The sequence below is a fragment of the Falco peregrinus genome, chromosome 2, assembly GCF_023634155.1.
Source record: "Falco peregrinus isolate bFalPer1 chromosome 2, bFalPer1.pri, whole genome shotgun sequence".
Taxonomy (NCBI): Eukaryota; Metazoa; Chordata; class Aves; order Falconiformes; family Falconidae; genus Falco; species Falco peregrinus.
Genome location: NC_073722.1, coordinates 39,553,458 through 39,569,643, shown reverse-complemented (window position 1 = coordinate 39,569,643; position 16,186 = coordinate 39,553,458). Strand labels below are relative to the sequence as shown.

The window sequence follows — 16,186 nt, the reverse complement described above, 5'->3', positions numbered from 1 at the left end:
TTAGCAAGGGTAGGTTGTGGGAGGGTCTGATGAGCAACAGAGCTAGCATGAGGGAGGGAACAGATTGTGTGACTGAGCCTGGGAAGGGGGACAGGATCTCCCTCTTTCTCTGGCAGTGAGCCACTAGGTCAGGTCAGTTAGCACCATTGTGGCAGCACCCATCTCCTCCTGGTCTGTACCAAGCAGCTCCTGGTCTGAGCCATCATCCCTTTGCTTTTGCTGGTTTGAGTTTTTGCTGGTTGCCTAGCCCAGTTCAACAACACAGTGCCCTCTGAAGCCCTCATACCACGTCCTGGCACAGACTGGGTTTACTGGAGTAAGCTTTAGGGTCTAGATGTTATTAGATTTTCAGAGAAACTCTAAAACTGCAACCCAAGACAAGCCAATAGAGGATGGGAAGGGGATTGGGCAAAAATCAGAACGCTGCTCTAGTTGATGCTTGGTGTGTCTGGTGTAGGTCCACAGACGTCCCTGCAGTGGTATGCAGCTGGTGGAAGTGAGTGCAGCCTGTCCTGCTAGGTGTGGCTTCTACTCTAAACTGATAGATGTCTTAGATGTGATTTTTTTCCATCCCCAAACTGTATTACAATGCATACATCTCTTTTTTTTTTTTTCTTGTTTTTTAATAGGTTACATTCCTTTTGGAACACCCATCGTAAGTACTTTATCATCTCTCCCTGTTCTGTTTGCGAGTACTAAGAAATGCATTTTTTAGCACTCGCAGACAATTCTGCACATTCCACCTTACTGCCTTGTGACACATTCACGCAGGGTTCCCACCTTTCCCATTGCACATTAGCAAGGGCTTTGTCATGTAATACCTGCCTTATGGACATTGTGCTTGAGGTTATTTATCTATTTAATGTTATTTGCCCAGCCCCCTGCAACGTCTTCAGCTTTATCTTTCCCTTCTGGAAAGGGAAGACCAAGATGAGCTCATTGCCTGCAAAATGCAACTTCTGCAACTCTCAGATTTCATCTTTGGACACTTTTTTTTTTTTTTTTTTTAATTTACATGTTTTACAAGTCGCTTCCTGAACATGATGAGCTACAGCACGGCGAGGCCGGTGTTGTATGCTCTCGTCTTGATTAATTAAAACAGCAAGTGCTTTCCGTGGGGTTATTGCTAAGGGCATTTTTAGTTTGTACTTGTTATTGTGAAATTTGTAAAGCATTTGGGTGCTCTTGATAGCAAAAACCAGAAGGGAGATAATTCTGCCTGTCCTCCTAATGCTGAAACCTCAGCTTGTCTTCAGGGACAGGAATGATTAATTAACCCCGTTTTGCAAATGGGGAAACTAAGGCACAGAGTTTTGGCCAAAGTTGGTGCCAGAAGGTAGTTGGTCCTACTGGCCACCAGTTTTTGGCTCAGTTTATTAGATCATGGATATTTAAATGGTTGAAGGAGCAAAATCTGCTGAATTTGATCTTCCTAAACCCAGTGGGCCATGGCACAGTACTTGCTTAAAGGTAACGATCCCTTCCCAAATGGTGATAGCAGGGTTGCTAGCACCTGAAACCAGAAATCATCGCGGCTGTTACTATTTGTTGTTGTGTGTAAGGGTTTGGTGGTAACTTTGTATGGGGCATTTTAAAAGAAAAGGTTAAACAAAAATGAGTTAACGATCAAATTGACAATGAAATCGGCCCAAATCCAGAGCTGTCAGAGGAGCCGAGAGCTGTCAGATGAGCCCAATTTCACTAGCTGTAAAGGATAAACTGGAACCTCTTGTCATTTTAAAAAAAAAAAAAAAAAAAAAAAACCAAACGTTTCAAATGTTAAAATTAAAATGTAACATTTATGCCAATCGATCTGTGAAATTTAGTGACAAAATTGGCAGCCTGCTCTAGCATAAAAACAGTTTGAGTCTTGCATTTCACATAGGGGGATGGGATTTCCTCAAGAGAGACTTAATGTGCCTGCGGTGGGCTCTGGCTGAGCGAGCGTGGCTGTCCTCGCCCGCAAAGCCATGCTGGCGTGCCGTTGCACCCGCGCTAATTGTCCCGGTGTTCAGGGGAGTCAATTAAACACCCTGCTTAGATACCGGCAGAGACGTGATCAGATTATGTATTAACAGGTTTACTGCCTACCAGTCAATACCTGATGCTGCCTATATATGTGTTGGGGATTTTTTTCCCCTATAGCTAATGCAAAATAATTCAGTATGGTTTAGCTCATTGTGAAAGAGATTAAGGTCTTGCTGAAAATAATAATTTCTTTTCTGGCCGAAGCAGCTACTCCCTTGACACAACCAAATCCTCTGGCTGTTTTTTCTTGCCCCAAGTCGCGATCAGTTGCTTTTCTTTTTAGCCTCTATCCTTTCCCTGCTCAGGTATATGGTTCAACCCCAGAGTGGGTTGCAGTGGCAGAGCGGGGACAGGATGGGGTGTGTGTAAGTGTAGAGAGAGTTTGTGTTTGCCAACATAGATTTCAGCCCAGAAGGGAACAAATTCAGCTTCTCACATTGTCTCCTTTTGCTGGAGGGGCGAGATGTGCAAGGTGGCTGCTGGGCTGTAACTTTTCACCCTGGATTTGTGTTTGATCGCACAGATGAAGGCCTCCAAGGAGGAAGATTTATCTACATTTAGGAAATTCAGCCCAAGATGCAGGCAGTGAAGATGGAGCAGAAGCTGTGCTGCTGCTCCCAGCTGCCATCCACAGCTTTAAGCACCTTATTTTCCCCAGCCATTGAAAATTGGGGGTCTTGTTGCCCAAGCGGCAAGCTTTAGCCCTGAGTTTGGGGCCACAAAGTGCCGTTCGCACCTGAGAAGCAATTAAATTTTGTAGCTGGTACTTTTCTAGTGTTTAGAAGCTTTTTTTATTTTGTTTTCCTTCTTAGTTATTTTTTCCCCTGACAGTAATTAAAAGTGAAATTGTACATTTCTTGACAGACTCTTGCACATATGGAGAGTTTGCATTTAAACGTGCCTCTTTCAGTCATACAGATTTTGGGTGCTCTTTTTTATTTATTTATTTTCCTCTTTTATTTTTCTCGGCGCTCAGCTTCAGCTGACAATGTAAGTAGCTGCCTGCAGTCTTCCCTCTCCTCTGGAGCCTCATTAGCCTGTTGGCTTCAGGGGCGTAAGTCAGTCCTGGGATGAGGAGGTTCATCGCCTGTTGAATTCGTTTGGCTAAGACCAGCAATGGAGTAATTAATGACAAGATCTGCATATTGAATGGAAGCGGTAAATTAGTGTAACTTGCACAGATTGGCACTCGGCCAGCTTGCAAAGTAGCTGTAACTTCACGAAAGGCTGGAGGAGGAAAAGCTGGAGGAGGAGGAGGAGAAAGGAAGATGTAAATGAAATTAGGCCTCCCAACCCTATTACCCTTTTGTTTGTTGTTATTTCTCTCTTATGTCCTTAAGCATAGAAGTTACCTCCTCTTCAACTGATGCTGCTGCAGATGTGCAGAGACGGCTTTAGCTTATCCCTCCTTGTGGCAGGCTCTCAGTGCCCTAACAGGGAAGTTTTCTCAGCTTCTCAAGAATAAACTTAAAGAAAATGGTGCAGAAGACGGTCTGAGTGTGGGAATGAACTCACAGCCTCCTTGCCCAGATGCCTTGGAGACATTTCAGTTCACACGAATGTCCTAAAAATAAATGTATTTGGAATTTGAAAGGAATTACCCAGTCTGTACTCTTAACAAAGACACGAGTGTGATTTTGCAACAAGACCACCATCTTCTTCAGAAACTGTCAGACATTTAATGCGCAGGAGGGAAGAAAATGACAATGACGTTAGGAAGTATTTCACCTCACCTGTTTCTTACCTGAGAACTAATCTTGTGTTTGTTCGGTTTATCACTTGGAGTCCCCTTGCTTTGCATCCCTTTCCTCTTCTTCAGCTGCTTAGGCTTTAAGAGTAAAGATTGCCATAAAACAAGGTAGGAAGGAGCCTGGCAGTGCTGTGCTTCCAAAGGTCTTTGAAGATTTGCAGAGGGTATACCTGTGCGCTGTGTTGAGATGTCCCAAGGATGCTCTCAGGACTGTATAGGCAACACGTGTGTGGCTTGGGTGCTGCAGTAGGTGACCTTGCAAAGCCTGTGGCATCTCACTTTTGGGCAGCATCTGGCCAGATGTGCCAGGACAGGCTGCCATATGCCTCTGGGAGACAGTGGTTGTCACCCTGAGCTCATAACCCAAGCAGGAGTTTTCGCAGCTCCGAGTATGACACAGCAACAATTCTCTTAAAACAAAATTCAAACTCCCAAACAGGAGCACATGTGCTTCCAGGTGGCACTCCTGTCTTCAGATGTTCAAATCGGATTTCTTTCTTGTGAGTGTGCCAAAGGAAAATAAGAAAAAAACCCTTCACTGCCAATGGGGACAACTTTGAACTCTTGCATTCAAGCAATGTTTGTGTTATCCTCCAGAAATACATGGATTAAAGAACATTTTACTGAACTAATCTTTGAATGGTATCTGCTGCCAGACTCTTTTCAAGGTGTGTTGCAAGCAATAATTAAAGATGCAAAGCTTTCAAGGGCAGCTACGTTACCCACTGGAAAACTAAGAGACAATAGGCTGAAGGGAAGTTCAATAACTATAATGAAATAAAATCAAAATAAAGATAATTAATTCAAGTAATTAGAAATAAGTTTGTTGTTTGCATGCCTAGAAGAGCACCGAGGGCAAACCAGCAATGCATTTACTAATGAGAAAATCTCTTATCTTGTAGGTTGTTGGTCTTCTCTTGCCCAACCAGACGCTGGCATCCACTGTGTTTTGGCAGGTAACACTCACCTGAATGGGTGGAGAATGTTATGGAAAGGAAAGGAGCAGTTGAATTTTGTCTAGAAGACAAACTGATACACATGGCTATTCCGCACTGGCAGTGCTTTAGTTAATAGGGAGGTGGTGTGGCTGGACATAGTTAAGGAAAGATTTGGTAGGTCTAGAAGGGGCTGTAAGCAAATTACTGGGTTTGCTTTCCGGCACCTGGCTATTTATGCCATCACAAGGGAGATGCAAAATAGCCTGGGATCTCAAAATCAGCTTTTTGGACCCATTTTGAACAGGTCTAAATGATTGCACATTGTGTACTTCCATGAAGATGTAAGCCCTTAAGCTCATACATCTGCTTCTTTTAAAGACACCGTGTCCAGTAGTTGGGATCTTCCTTGGTGAATTCCTGTTGGAAGTGCAACCTGGGCGCAGGGCTAGGGGTGCAGGAGGCCCTGTGCCTTGGAATTTCAGGAATGTTTTTTGTTTGCAATCTTTTTTGCAATTGCATTGCAAAGCCAAGGACCACTGTGTTCAATGTGCTACAGAAGCTTTGGGGTAAATAAGTCTATGTGTAGGGAGGTATTGGTGTTTTTTCCCATTAAAATTCTGGGAATTAAGAGTAAGGGGAGGAATTGTGCCCATGAATGAGTTATATCCATAGTAAACACGCCACTTAAGTATAATTTCAGCACTAACTGAAATGAAAGAACAAGTTATTTTCAGACTTATTTTTAGTTGTGAATGTCTTTTTGTTGTCTAGTGTAAGTGATGATAGAGAATTATGCTGTTAAGAAATATCAAAGCAGAATGGGATCTGCCTAGTACGTTAGAAAGACTGCAGAACTGAGAATATATTGGTATGTGCCAGTAACTTGTGGTCTGGTGTATTTAGCTGTAAGTTGTGCCATGTGGCTTTACCTGCTGGGAGTGGGATAGTGCCTGCAGACACCTGGACTTATTCATATCTTTGGAGGCAACTTACCTCATCTGTTTGTAGACATCTACGATGGAAAGAGTTGGGTTTTGGAGAAGTTGTGTGAGTGAGGAGCAAGCCAGCCCAGATAGCTGGCTTGGGCTGGGGGCCTTGTAAATGGCTTTACATGCGGAGCTGCTATTCCCACCACCACGGCATAGCTGGGAGAAACTGGGCTTTAAAAGGATGGAATAACCCTTTTAAAACTAGAAAGGCTGTTTCAAATGCAGAACCAAAACAAGCCCACTCAAGGAAGAAGCCATAGCAGGCAAGTCCAGCAGTCGCAGCCTTTCTGAACCACTGCTGCTTAATAAGCAGTTCTCAAATTCATCCCTCCACTGTGATGAGCACATGGGTCACCCCTTACTGAAAAATGCAAGTAGAAGGAGTAGCAACCTAGAGAGGCATCACCTAAAAAGCCCAGGAGGGTGTCAGGCAGCCACTTGGGAAGATGGTGGAGTTAATAAATGGGTATTGGGCATGGCTTCAACCTAGACATGACTGAAACTTTAGATTAAGGACAATAAAGGACAAGTATGTCTATATCTCTCTGAAAAGTGGGTAAATAACATAGGATTTAGGGACAGTGCATATTAATGCATTAAACAACACTGGCTCCTATAGCAGCAGGCTTGTGCGGTGCAGCAGTTGTCGCTGATGCCCAGAATGCGCGTGTCTCAGGTTAGCCTAGTCCTGTGGACTTGCTAATGTAGACAGGTGATGTGGGGGTTAAAAAGAACCCTGGAAAACTGAGGCAGATTTCCAGCACCTACTGGCAAGCTGACTTTGTAACTTTTTTTTTTTAATTATTATGTAAATAAAACAAAGCAAGGTTTGCTAGATCCAGAGTTCCAGGCTAGAGAGCTGGTCAGCAGGAAAAATGTGCTCTTGGGCCACGAACTCAACAACGACTGGGCTAATCCCTGTGTTTTAGTCTCTCATTTCACTCTCTCCTCACCCTCACTTCATTCCTCCTCTTCCATCTTAGTTCAGGCTGCAGCTGTAGAGGAGTCCAGTTCTGACACGCTCTGAACTGAGAACATGGTGTTTTGGGAATGAAAATTTTGTTTATATTGCCAGAAGTTGCTGTGGGTGAAACCACAGCAGAAGCGTGGTGCTACTCATCCCCAGCCTGCTGCTGTGCTGTTTTGGTGACAAATCCCTCTCCAAAACACTATGGACAGAAATACCAGTTTAGTGGCACCCGTATCCATAAGATGGTACATCTAATCTCCTGTTCCTCAGTTGAAGCCTCCTATGACCCTCTGTTTGAGAACCATGGAGCTTAATAAGAGACTGATGAAATGCCTGCTGGGCTTACTGCTACATCTTAACAGCAGTATGGATTTGGTGCTGACAAAAATAAAGACCAATAGCACCAAGGTGTCATGTGGAGGTGGACTGGGCCGGGAAAAGAGTTGCATGTCAAGCTTATAGGGTAGCAGAACTGCCCTCTGGGCCCTGGGTGCCTTGAGACATCTGTCCCTCACTTCAAAGAGCATTAAATCAGGTATTGGGCCTCCATGAGCCTTTGAAAAGAGGTGGCAAGTTGTGAGCAGGTCCGAAGGGAGATGAATTTTCCTGCTGCACTCCTACGTTTATAGATTTTTTTGTTTGTTTGTTTTTTGAAGTTATGTTTATGCCTATCTCTTCTTGTTTCCTCTTTAGTGGTTGAATCAGAGCCACAATGCCTGCGTCAACTATGCAAACCGCAACGCGACAAAGGTGAGGAGACCCAACATATGTGGCACATGCAGTGCGTTAGGTTCGTTTTTACATGGAAACATAAGTCTTGTCTCTTTGTTGTTAATAGAAACTCTGGAGTTGGCACTGTGATGAATTTATAGATTGGCTATTCTCCTGTGTAGGCTTCCATTTTAAGCCTTAGCTGTAAATGGCATGAGGATCTCAAAATCACTCGAGGCACATAAGTAATGCTCAGTGCCTTTGGGCTGCACTAGTATATAGGTCTAACTGGTATGAAATGGTTTAATTCCAAGTGTAAATGAGCACAAAGCAAATGGTGTCTGGGTTTTTGGAGAGCAGAAAGTGGCTCCGTGATCATACTGCTGTCTCCTGAGGACTTTATAGGCACTACTAGCAGTGCTGCTGGGAAGTGTTGGGGCTGTTCCTGCTCTCTTCCATCGCTTTAGCCTTCATTCATCCTGTGTGGGGATGTGGGAAGCTCAAGATGGGAAGCAGAGTTGGAAACCAGCCAGCTCATGGAGATAACATGTGAAAGACAAGTAATGTGGAGAGTTTGGGGTTCATCACAAGTGTATAAGAATGCTAATTTTGTACCATTTGCTGAATTTCATTTACATACTTCCTTTAAGCTGCTATTATTATAATTTTCTGATGCCAATTAATTTTCCATTCCCTTTAACCTTGCTCATGAGGCTACAATTTTCCTTGCTTTTGCCGCTGCGAGATGACAGACCGTGTGTCACAGAACAATATGACAAAATTAAACCTGTCTCTGGATTAAAACAAATAAAACAAAAGCAAAACAAACAAAAAAAGCTTGGTTGCATTTTAATAACCAGAAGTTTGTTTATTGAAAATATGTTTTGTTTTTCTTTCCAAAGCCTTCTCCGACATCCAAGTTCATCCAGGGCTACTTGGGAGCTGTCATAAGTGCTGTCTCAATAGCAGTGGGTAACGCTTTATATATTTCACTACCGAGTAACTGCTCCCTTACAGTAGTACTGCAGTGCTTTTGAAATGTTTGTTTGAATTGCCAAGCATGTTTATCTTTTAATTGATGGAATTCATTCTACATAACCAGAAAATATTTTAACTGCGAGGTGTTTCTGTCGCTGCATGCCTAAACTTTTCAACAGAAGGAGACTTCTAGTGCTGATGGCTTCCAGCACATCCTGCGCCACGCACTGCCTGCGTCTCTGCACTGTGGCATTGCTACTGGGTGGACTCAAATTATCCACACGTACATTAATTCATGGTAAATTAGCCTAGTCTGAGTTAAGAGAGTGACTTTGGGGCTGCAGAGTGATAGTGTGACAGCTGACATGCTGAACAGAGGCAGGCTTTTGGAGATACTCTCCTGTTGGGTCAGCACCTCGGACTGAAAGAACCGCAGTGCTCAAAATGACATTTCACGGGGGAACAGTGTTCAAGCTGGAAACGGTGTTAAGTAGTATCTGAAATAGTCCGTAAGAGAGGAACTTTTAATGTTGCTGAAGTTGTGGTCTTGTGGTGCAGTCATCAGGCTTTTAATACTCGGATTCCCTGGAAACAAGTACATCTGCATGCAGGGTCAGCTAATTCCCAAGGAGGCAGGTATATTTTTCAGTAGCAACCTGGGGAAGTTTTTTACTCTGGATTTTCAGATAAGCCTCTGAAACGTATGGTTGTACCTTTTCTGCTGGAATATTAAAGAAGTTTGTATTTTTTTCCCTCTGGCCAAGACTTTTTTCCTTTTTCTCAAGCCACAGACATCCTTTTCCAGGCATTTTTTCTGCAGACAGTGCCATAGGAGGGGATCAGCACTCAGCCTGCTCACCACACTGGTTATACCCAAGTTCCCCAATTCACCTTCTGGAAAAAACTGCATGGGCTTGTTTAGATTTCTTTACAAGGTAAAATGTTTGTCTAGACAGATTCAGGATTGTTAGGAGAACTGTGGAGGCAGAAGCTCCTGGCTGGGAACTGGCAATGAGCAGTTTGGCAGATTGTGTCCACAGTGGACGGCAAAAACTCTGCAGAATATCTGTGTTCTTGTGCGGCAGCCAGGCAGCTTTGCAAGGGGAGTAGAGTTAGTGAAGTGCCTTGCAGTTTTGATGGAAACTGTCTGTTTTATTGGATACGCTTCTGCTTGATAGTTTTCTGTGTTGCTGGCTTGGCTTGCTCACTGGTTGCTGAACTTCTCTTCTGTATCACCTGTATTATCCCTTCACTGCAGAATTAACCCAGACTGCACACAGACCAGCAGTGTGTGAGCCCCCGTGCTTCCTAACCCCATGGAGATGTGTCCACACCAGCTCCACACTTTTGCAGCTGATGTACTACCTGAGTCCCCATCCCACCGACCTCGATGCTTTGGTTAGCAGCCATTCTCTGTCTGCTGTTTCCCAGTCTAGCATGGGAGATCTTGACTGTCCTCCTCAGTCCTTAATTTTTTCCACCTTGTGAATTAGTAAAGTGAAGCTCTTCAGCTTGATGTGCTGCTGCTGCTCACAACCTGCCTTCCAGCCCTCAGCACAGCTGCAACAGAGAGATGATGATGGCTCCATGTTGTTGGCATTAATGCTCCTCTCCATTTTGGCAACAGGGGCAGATAGAGGGCAGGAGACACGGAGAAGTGATGTTGGCAGAGTTTTGTCACCCCGAGAAGCTGACAGGCTTTGGTAAGGAAACCACTTGGGCGGCAAGCTGAGGTGTCCAGGTTGGGACAGCTGATGCAGGTCCTTAAAATCTCTGGTTCCTCCTAGGCTGACCACAAAGGAGCTGAAGCAGAAAGATAAGTTCATAGTGCAGAAATGACAATTAGTGGTGCTGTGAGAAGCACTCGTTCTCTGAAGCAGTGTGAAAAGCTACACCAAGACTTCTAGATGAAAGAACTTCAAGGAAAGCAGCAGTGGCCTGCTGTTACTGCAGTGTGGCTGTCACCGCTGGTGACACATGGGTGTTCATCAGTCTGCTGGTGGTAGATCAGCTCTTTGTCCCGTGGTGGTTTGTACCTGTTAGTTGTACTGCTTACTCCCTGGTGGTGGTGAAGGAGCTGATGGTCTGTGCAGATCAACGAGCTTTGAATAAATGCAGCAACTGAAATTATGCTGGGATTTATCTGTCCACATAACTTGTAGGTGCATCTCCAGCAGGAGCCCCAGTGCCTGGTTATCTTGCACACCTTGGCTGTCCATCATGGCAGAGCTTTAAAAGCACTACAAGGAAAGATGATGCCACAGTACTCTATACTTAGAGCATTTGTAGCTTGTGCAAGAGGAACTCTTCCTTCAGTGATATGGATGCTGAGAGGGTGTTTCTGCCTTCTTATCTAAGGGCCATGATGGCCCCACCAGATTGGGCTTACACTGGGATGCCCTTAGTGTGTGTGAGGAGTGCCGTGAGCTCTGTAATAGCAGTGGTTTTGTGGATGTGGTGCTCTGAGGGTCACAATATTGTTATGGGGAAGGCAGGAACTTTCCTTAGACCCATTGATGTCATTGGGGGATCAGGGAAGTGCAACAGCCGTCATAGATGCTTTCTCCTTCCTGATCTTGGAAGGAGGTCTTCTTCCAAGTAGAGCATGCTATGGCAGATACAGTGTGCGAAAATGAGATGAAGTTGCTGTGCACTGATGTCCCTGTATTGTCCCCTGTAGACGAGCTGCTGGGGACACTACTGGTGTGTGTGTTACCACAGAGTAGCTTGTTTCCTGATAATCTGTAGCAGTACTTACTGCATGCTGGATTCCCAATGCAGAGCAGCCCAGAGAAAATCCTGCAGAGCAGGGAGTGATTTTTGTATAGTAAATATCTAGATTAATAACCAGAATCTCCTTCGGGGGTTTTTTTTGTGATTTTGTTTTTCTTTTTTTTTAAATGGTGGTGACAGATAATACAGAAATAGCCCTGAGGTTCATTACATTGGCTTGTAAGGCCTCAGCTCTCATTAACTGCTCTCTGCTGTCAGTTAGCAGCAAATCACCTCCCAGTGTGAGCCTATTAGGACCAGATGACCTGAAAACAAGTGCCACTGCCTCCAGTGGTCTGCTGAGACCCAGTATTAATTAAAGTGAGCCCCTTCCATGTTTGCAGTTGGCAAGCGACACGGGAAGAAGGCGCACAAAATGACAGATCAGTTGACTTGTAATTGTGCTTCCCATCATCTTCACCCTCCGTGTCTTTATCTAACAAGAGGGACAAACAAATTGCTTTCTGACGCGTACGGTAGAGCAGATTTTAGCTTTATGCTTCTTGCAATTAAACTAGAAGTCTTAGCAAATCTTTGCAAATAACCACATCCCTTTCCCGTTTTAGAGAGAGGAATTGCTGTCAGAGAGATGCGATGCTTCTCCGATCCGGTGCTACATCTGGGACCCCTGATTTGCAGCCTTTTGGGATGAGTTTTTGGAGGAATCAATGTTCTTTTCTTCAATATTCCAACATTTTTCCTCAATATTTCTTTTTTTCCCACCTACTCCCAGCCCTACCCCTTTCACAGCGTAGCTTCATGCAAGAAAAGCTATACCAGTTCCAGAATTTTATCTGTCCTCCCATGCAGCACTGAGGTGAAGCAATCACTTGGCATATGGCTGAAAAAGACATCAGAAGGGATAATGCTAAGACTGAGTGTGGGGAAAAAGGTGAAAACGCTGATACAACAGATCTCTTCCCTCTCTAACATCTTACATGACACTTCTGCACCATTTCTGCCGCCAGGCACGTGCTGAGACCTGGGCTACCCGCTCCGCACCTGCCTGCGACATTCCTGAGCTTTGCTTGCGGCGGACAGTATGTTTAGAGGAGTCTGATTACCGTTAAGTAACCTAGATCTGTTTCTCCTTCTGCGATTGTAGTTTATTTTTATCACATTCTCCATATACCAGCCTCCCTCCTGCCTTTTCTTTTGATTACTCTCGTTTTACTGCTTTTCTGAACATGGAGTGGTAATTGTTATTTAATTTTTGTAAATAATTGAGTGGATTCCTGTGATTAGGCCTTATTTTCTGATATCTGGCTGCTGTTCATAATGATGGTATATGAAGCACAATTAATACCAACTGGTTTTCCTATAGCAAGGAAAACAAAGGCAGAGTAGTAAAAAGACTTGAGAAAGATCAAGCATATTTTAAATGCTTGGGGCTTTTTTTCCCCCCAAATATTCTAGTGCCAAGAGCTATACCAATTGGAAGGTTTGTAATTATACAAAACTTTCCAGCAGACACACACACACACACTTGCTCTGCTAATTTTGTCACGCTTTTAAAAGGTTAAAAAAGCTACATAATCAAACTCAATTTTATTATTAATAACTGGTTTTCTACATATTTTATAAGTAGGTTTCTTAATTTCAGATCCAAACTCAACTTGCTACTGTATTGCTGATCCCTTTTGCTTCAGACTCAGCTCTTCAGTACTGTGGCCTTAGACTGTACCTTCAGTTTGAGGTCAGAAGTGATTCTTGCAGCTGTAATTAAGTGCCTGAAAATTAAATCAGATCCAGAGAAGGGCTGTGAGCAGCCGCCCTCTGGTTTCTGGGTTGTCACTGGTGCTGAGACCTGCAGACTGGAGACCATTGGTGTTAGTCCAGGGGTTGCCTCTCACGTGGAGCCCATGGTGGTGAGCCTTTGGGTTTCTCTGTACATTCTCCTTGAAGCATCTCACAGCAGTGGTGTTACTGCCATGGGTTTCAGTAGTCTTTGGATCAGAGCTTCGTACGTCAGGTTTTTAATTTCCATGATCACGGCTGCCAAGACCAGCTCCAAATCTTGCTCCTTGTGATACTGAAGACCCTGTGCAGACACTCCTAGGGGTTCCTCTCTTTTGCCAGTATCATTTGGCCATGTTTCTGACATCTCCCAGTAAGCAGTGTATTGTTGCTCAGCGTGGTGCTCAGGTCATTAGCTCGTTGTCCATCTGTTGTCCGCTCCATGTACCCTGGAGGTGCCACATACATGGTACTGCTGGCATTGCCGTCCCCTGTTGACAGGATGGGCTCTAATTAGAGCGCAGCAAGCCTGGCAGGCATACTGAGTGTGTTTTACATATACAGGTATGTGTAACTTAACCAGGAAACATCTATTGTGACTGTCTAGGCATCATGGCACTGCCCTTCCCCTGTGTGATAGGGATCTAATTCTGCTCTGATGAAAGGGGAAGCAAAACCACATGTGTGAGATCAGGCACCTTTTAAGTGGCGGGATGGTGGAGTTTGCCCCAGTTAAAAAGTAGCCAGGCTCCCTCCTTTGCCTTTCAAATATACCAAGGTTTGTAACTTCTAACAAGGTTTTTATTAAGTGCAAGTTTGGGATTTATGCTCTTGTCAGCACAGAGGCAAATAAGTACGTTGTTCTCACTTAGCAACCTGAGCTAAATTCTGACAAAAGTAGGTGTTTTGTCGTCTTTTGTATAAGAGAGAGAGATGCCATGTCCTGTAACCATGACTGCCAGCCAGGCTGTATATTATGTATTGATCTATACACTTAAAATGGACCGGCTCAGAACTTAAACGTTTCCTTTTGGCTTACCTTACTGGGTAACCTTGGGTTAAAAAAATCAGGTGATTAATGCCATTAATAACTTTAGTGTTGATCAGCTACTAATGAGTCATCTTGGAGTCACTGCCGGTCGCGGCGTACAGGAGAGTGTTTAAAGCATCTCTGTACAGACAGACCCAGGTCTTTTCATTTTAAAAGTGCCTTCTTGCTTCCTGACCCTAAATCCTGACCCTGGACAAGCCAGTGGAGGTAGGGAACTGGTGCCAGTATGGCTTACTGGTGCTCTGGCTTACTGTATGGTGTTGCACCTGGTGCTTTCATGAACTGTGAAAGCATATGGACTTAGATGTGAATATGTATAAAACCAAACTAGGTTAAAACTGGAGAGAAGCAAGACAGTTTTAATGACCTAATCTGGTTTGCTGAGGTATCCCATGATACTTTATTTCCTTGGAAAACTACAAGGGAAACAAACATTCCTGCTAATCTGGAGCTTTGTACAGAGCAGTTTTAGGACCCCTGATACTCTTGATCTTGGTTTGTGGGTTTGGATATGTTTTCATCCAGCGAGCTGCTGCAGCAGTTGGATATATTGCCTCCCTTTCAGCGGTTTGTCACCCTTCTTGACCCTACTGTGGCTGTGCAGAAATGGAGTGTGCGAGTGCTCCTTGGCCTTGGGCAAAGAAAAAGGTGGCTGAGGTGAGTCTGTGGTTGCAACCAGCATTGCCAAGGTAGAGGTTAGTCCTTCCAGCTGCTCCAGCCTGTGTTGAAGGCTAGTGCCTGCACAAGCCCACAACAGGAGTTCAAAGGAGAAACCAGCAACAATCTGCTAAAGTTAAATGCAACTAAATCCCTTGGACAGGAGCAAAGGGCAGAGCTCTCGCTCTGGAGTAATGCATGTGCTGCAGTAACCTTCAGCACGCTGTATGAGAGCCCCTGCAAGTCTTTGGGGAGGCTGGGCTTAGTTCTCAGCTCTGTTGCACAGTTGGGAAATGGAGACAGGAGCTACATGACTTGGTGTCCGGACTGATGTAGGAAGCTCTTCAGGGCAGAAACTAAAACCTAGCTGCTCCAGGGTTCCAATTCCTGCTCTTGCAGTGAGAAATCACTTCTCTCTGATGCAGGTGTCTTGGTAAGTTATCCTGGGGCAACTTTCTTCTGCACAGAAACCTTGGTGATGTCATTTCCAAGAAAATGCAGCTTTTGGGGGACTCCTGTAGTTACTGCAGGGTTTCTGCAGAGCTTCTGAATAGACCGTAATTTGTCTTTGAGATTTTGGGTTATATTCCTACAGGGTTTGTAGATTATAATTCACTCAGGAATCTCAGCCACAGTTGGAACTGGTCAAGCACAGAGGTTACAAAAAAACCTATAACCGCTAATTTTTATATTTAGCTGGTTCAGTAAAAAAAAGTTGTGTAGGAGTCTAATCAGCAAAGCTCAGTGTGGGTCTGAGAGATCAGAGTAAAGCAGAGGCTGTTTCTGGGCAAATAGGCATAGCAAAAATGGTATTTTTAAACAAACTGGATTTCCCCCCCAAAAAAAGTTAACATTTTGCAAAATCAAAATGTGCTTTGTCTTGAAAACATCCCTCACAACCCAAGACATTCTCACAACCACAGAAAGACTGGCAGAAAGATCTTATTTTTCTTCTCCTAAGGAAGCTGAGACATGAAAGCTGTTCAAGTCCATTATCGCTGTAAAATAATATTAGCGTTGTAATGGTTGTGTCACCACAGCCAGCTTTGGCAATACCTGCCCTTCAGCCCTGGCTCCTGCAGCTCAGCGAACTGTATCGCTGATACCATTTACAAGGCATATGTTTGCTCCAATACGCAGATTTTAAAATCTTCTGACTCTGGGGAGTGAGAATAATAAAAAGTTACTTTTACAGCTCTGTCCTTTAAAAGAAAGCCAGGTGATGCGTGAGAGTGTCTAACCAAAGCTAGAAGGAGAATCTGAAAATTTAATTAGTTTAATGACAACTCTGATTTATCTTATAAAATTCATGAGTAATAAAAAAACAAACCAGGATCTTGATTTCCCCCCCCCTCCCCCCCGCCATGTTCAGGAAGGACATGAGCTTGTTGGACCAAGTGTTCAGTCTCTACTGTGTTCTCCACTGCGTGTGACTCGGGACAGGGAGAGAATCCTTGCACATAGTGCTCCGGGGCAGCAACCCTGCTCCTTCCCGTACCATCTGTGCCACTAGCCACGTGTTGTTCCTCCTTTCCCGCTCCCATTGCACACAACTCACACACACACACACACACATATGCAATTTTTCACTCTCTTCTCTAGGTG

At 44.3% G+C, this 16,186-nt stretch overlaps 1 protein-coding gene across 2 annotated transcripts in view; it reads left to right on the top strand.

The window, feature by feature from the left end:
* Positions 1–16,186, top strand: part of SFXN5 (sideroflexin 5) — a 109,187-nt gene that overhangs the window by 43,102 nt on the left and 49,899 nt on the right. For both annotated transcript variants that reach the window (XM_055797140.1, XM_055797141.1), the window contains 4 exons: positions 630–655; positions 4,681–4,734; positions 7,369–7,425; positions 8,289–8,354. In XM_055797140.1, coding sequence (XP_055653115.1) covers positions 630–655; positions 4,681–4,734; positions 7,369–7,425; positions 8,289–8,354 — 203 coding nt within the window. The remainder of the gene's footprint in view (positions 1–629; positions 656–4,680; positions 4,735–7,368; positions 7,426–8,288; positions 8,355–16,186) is intronic.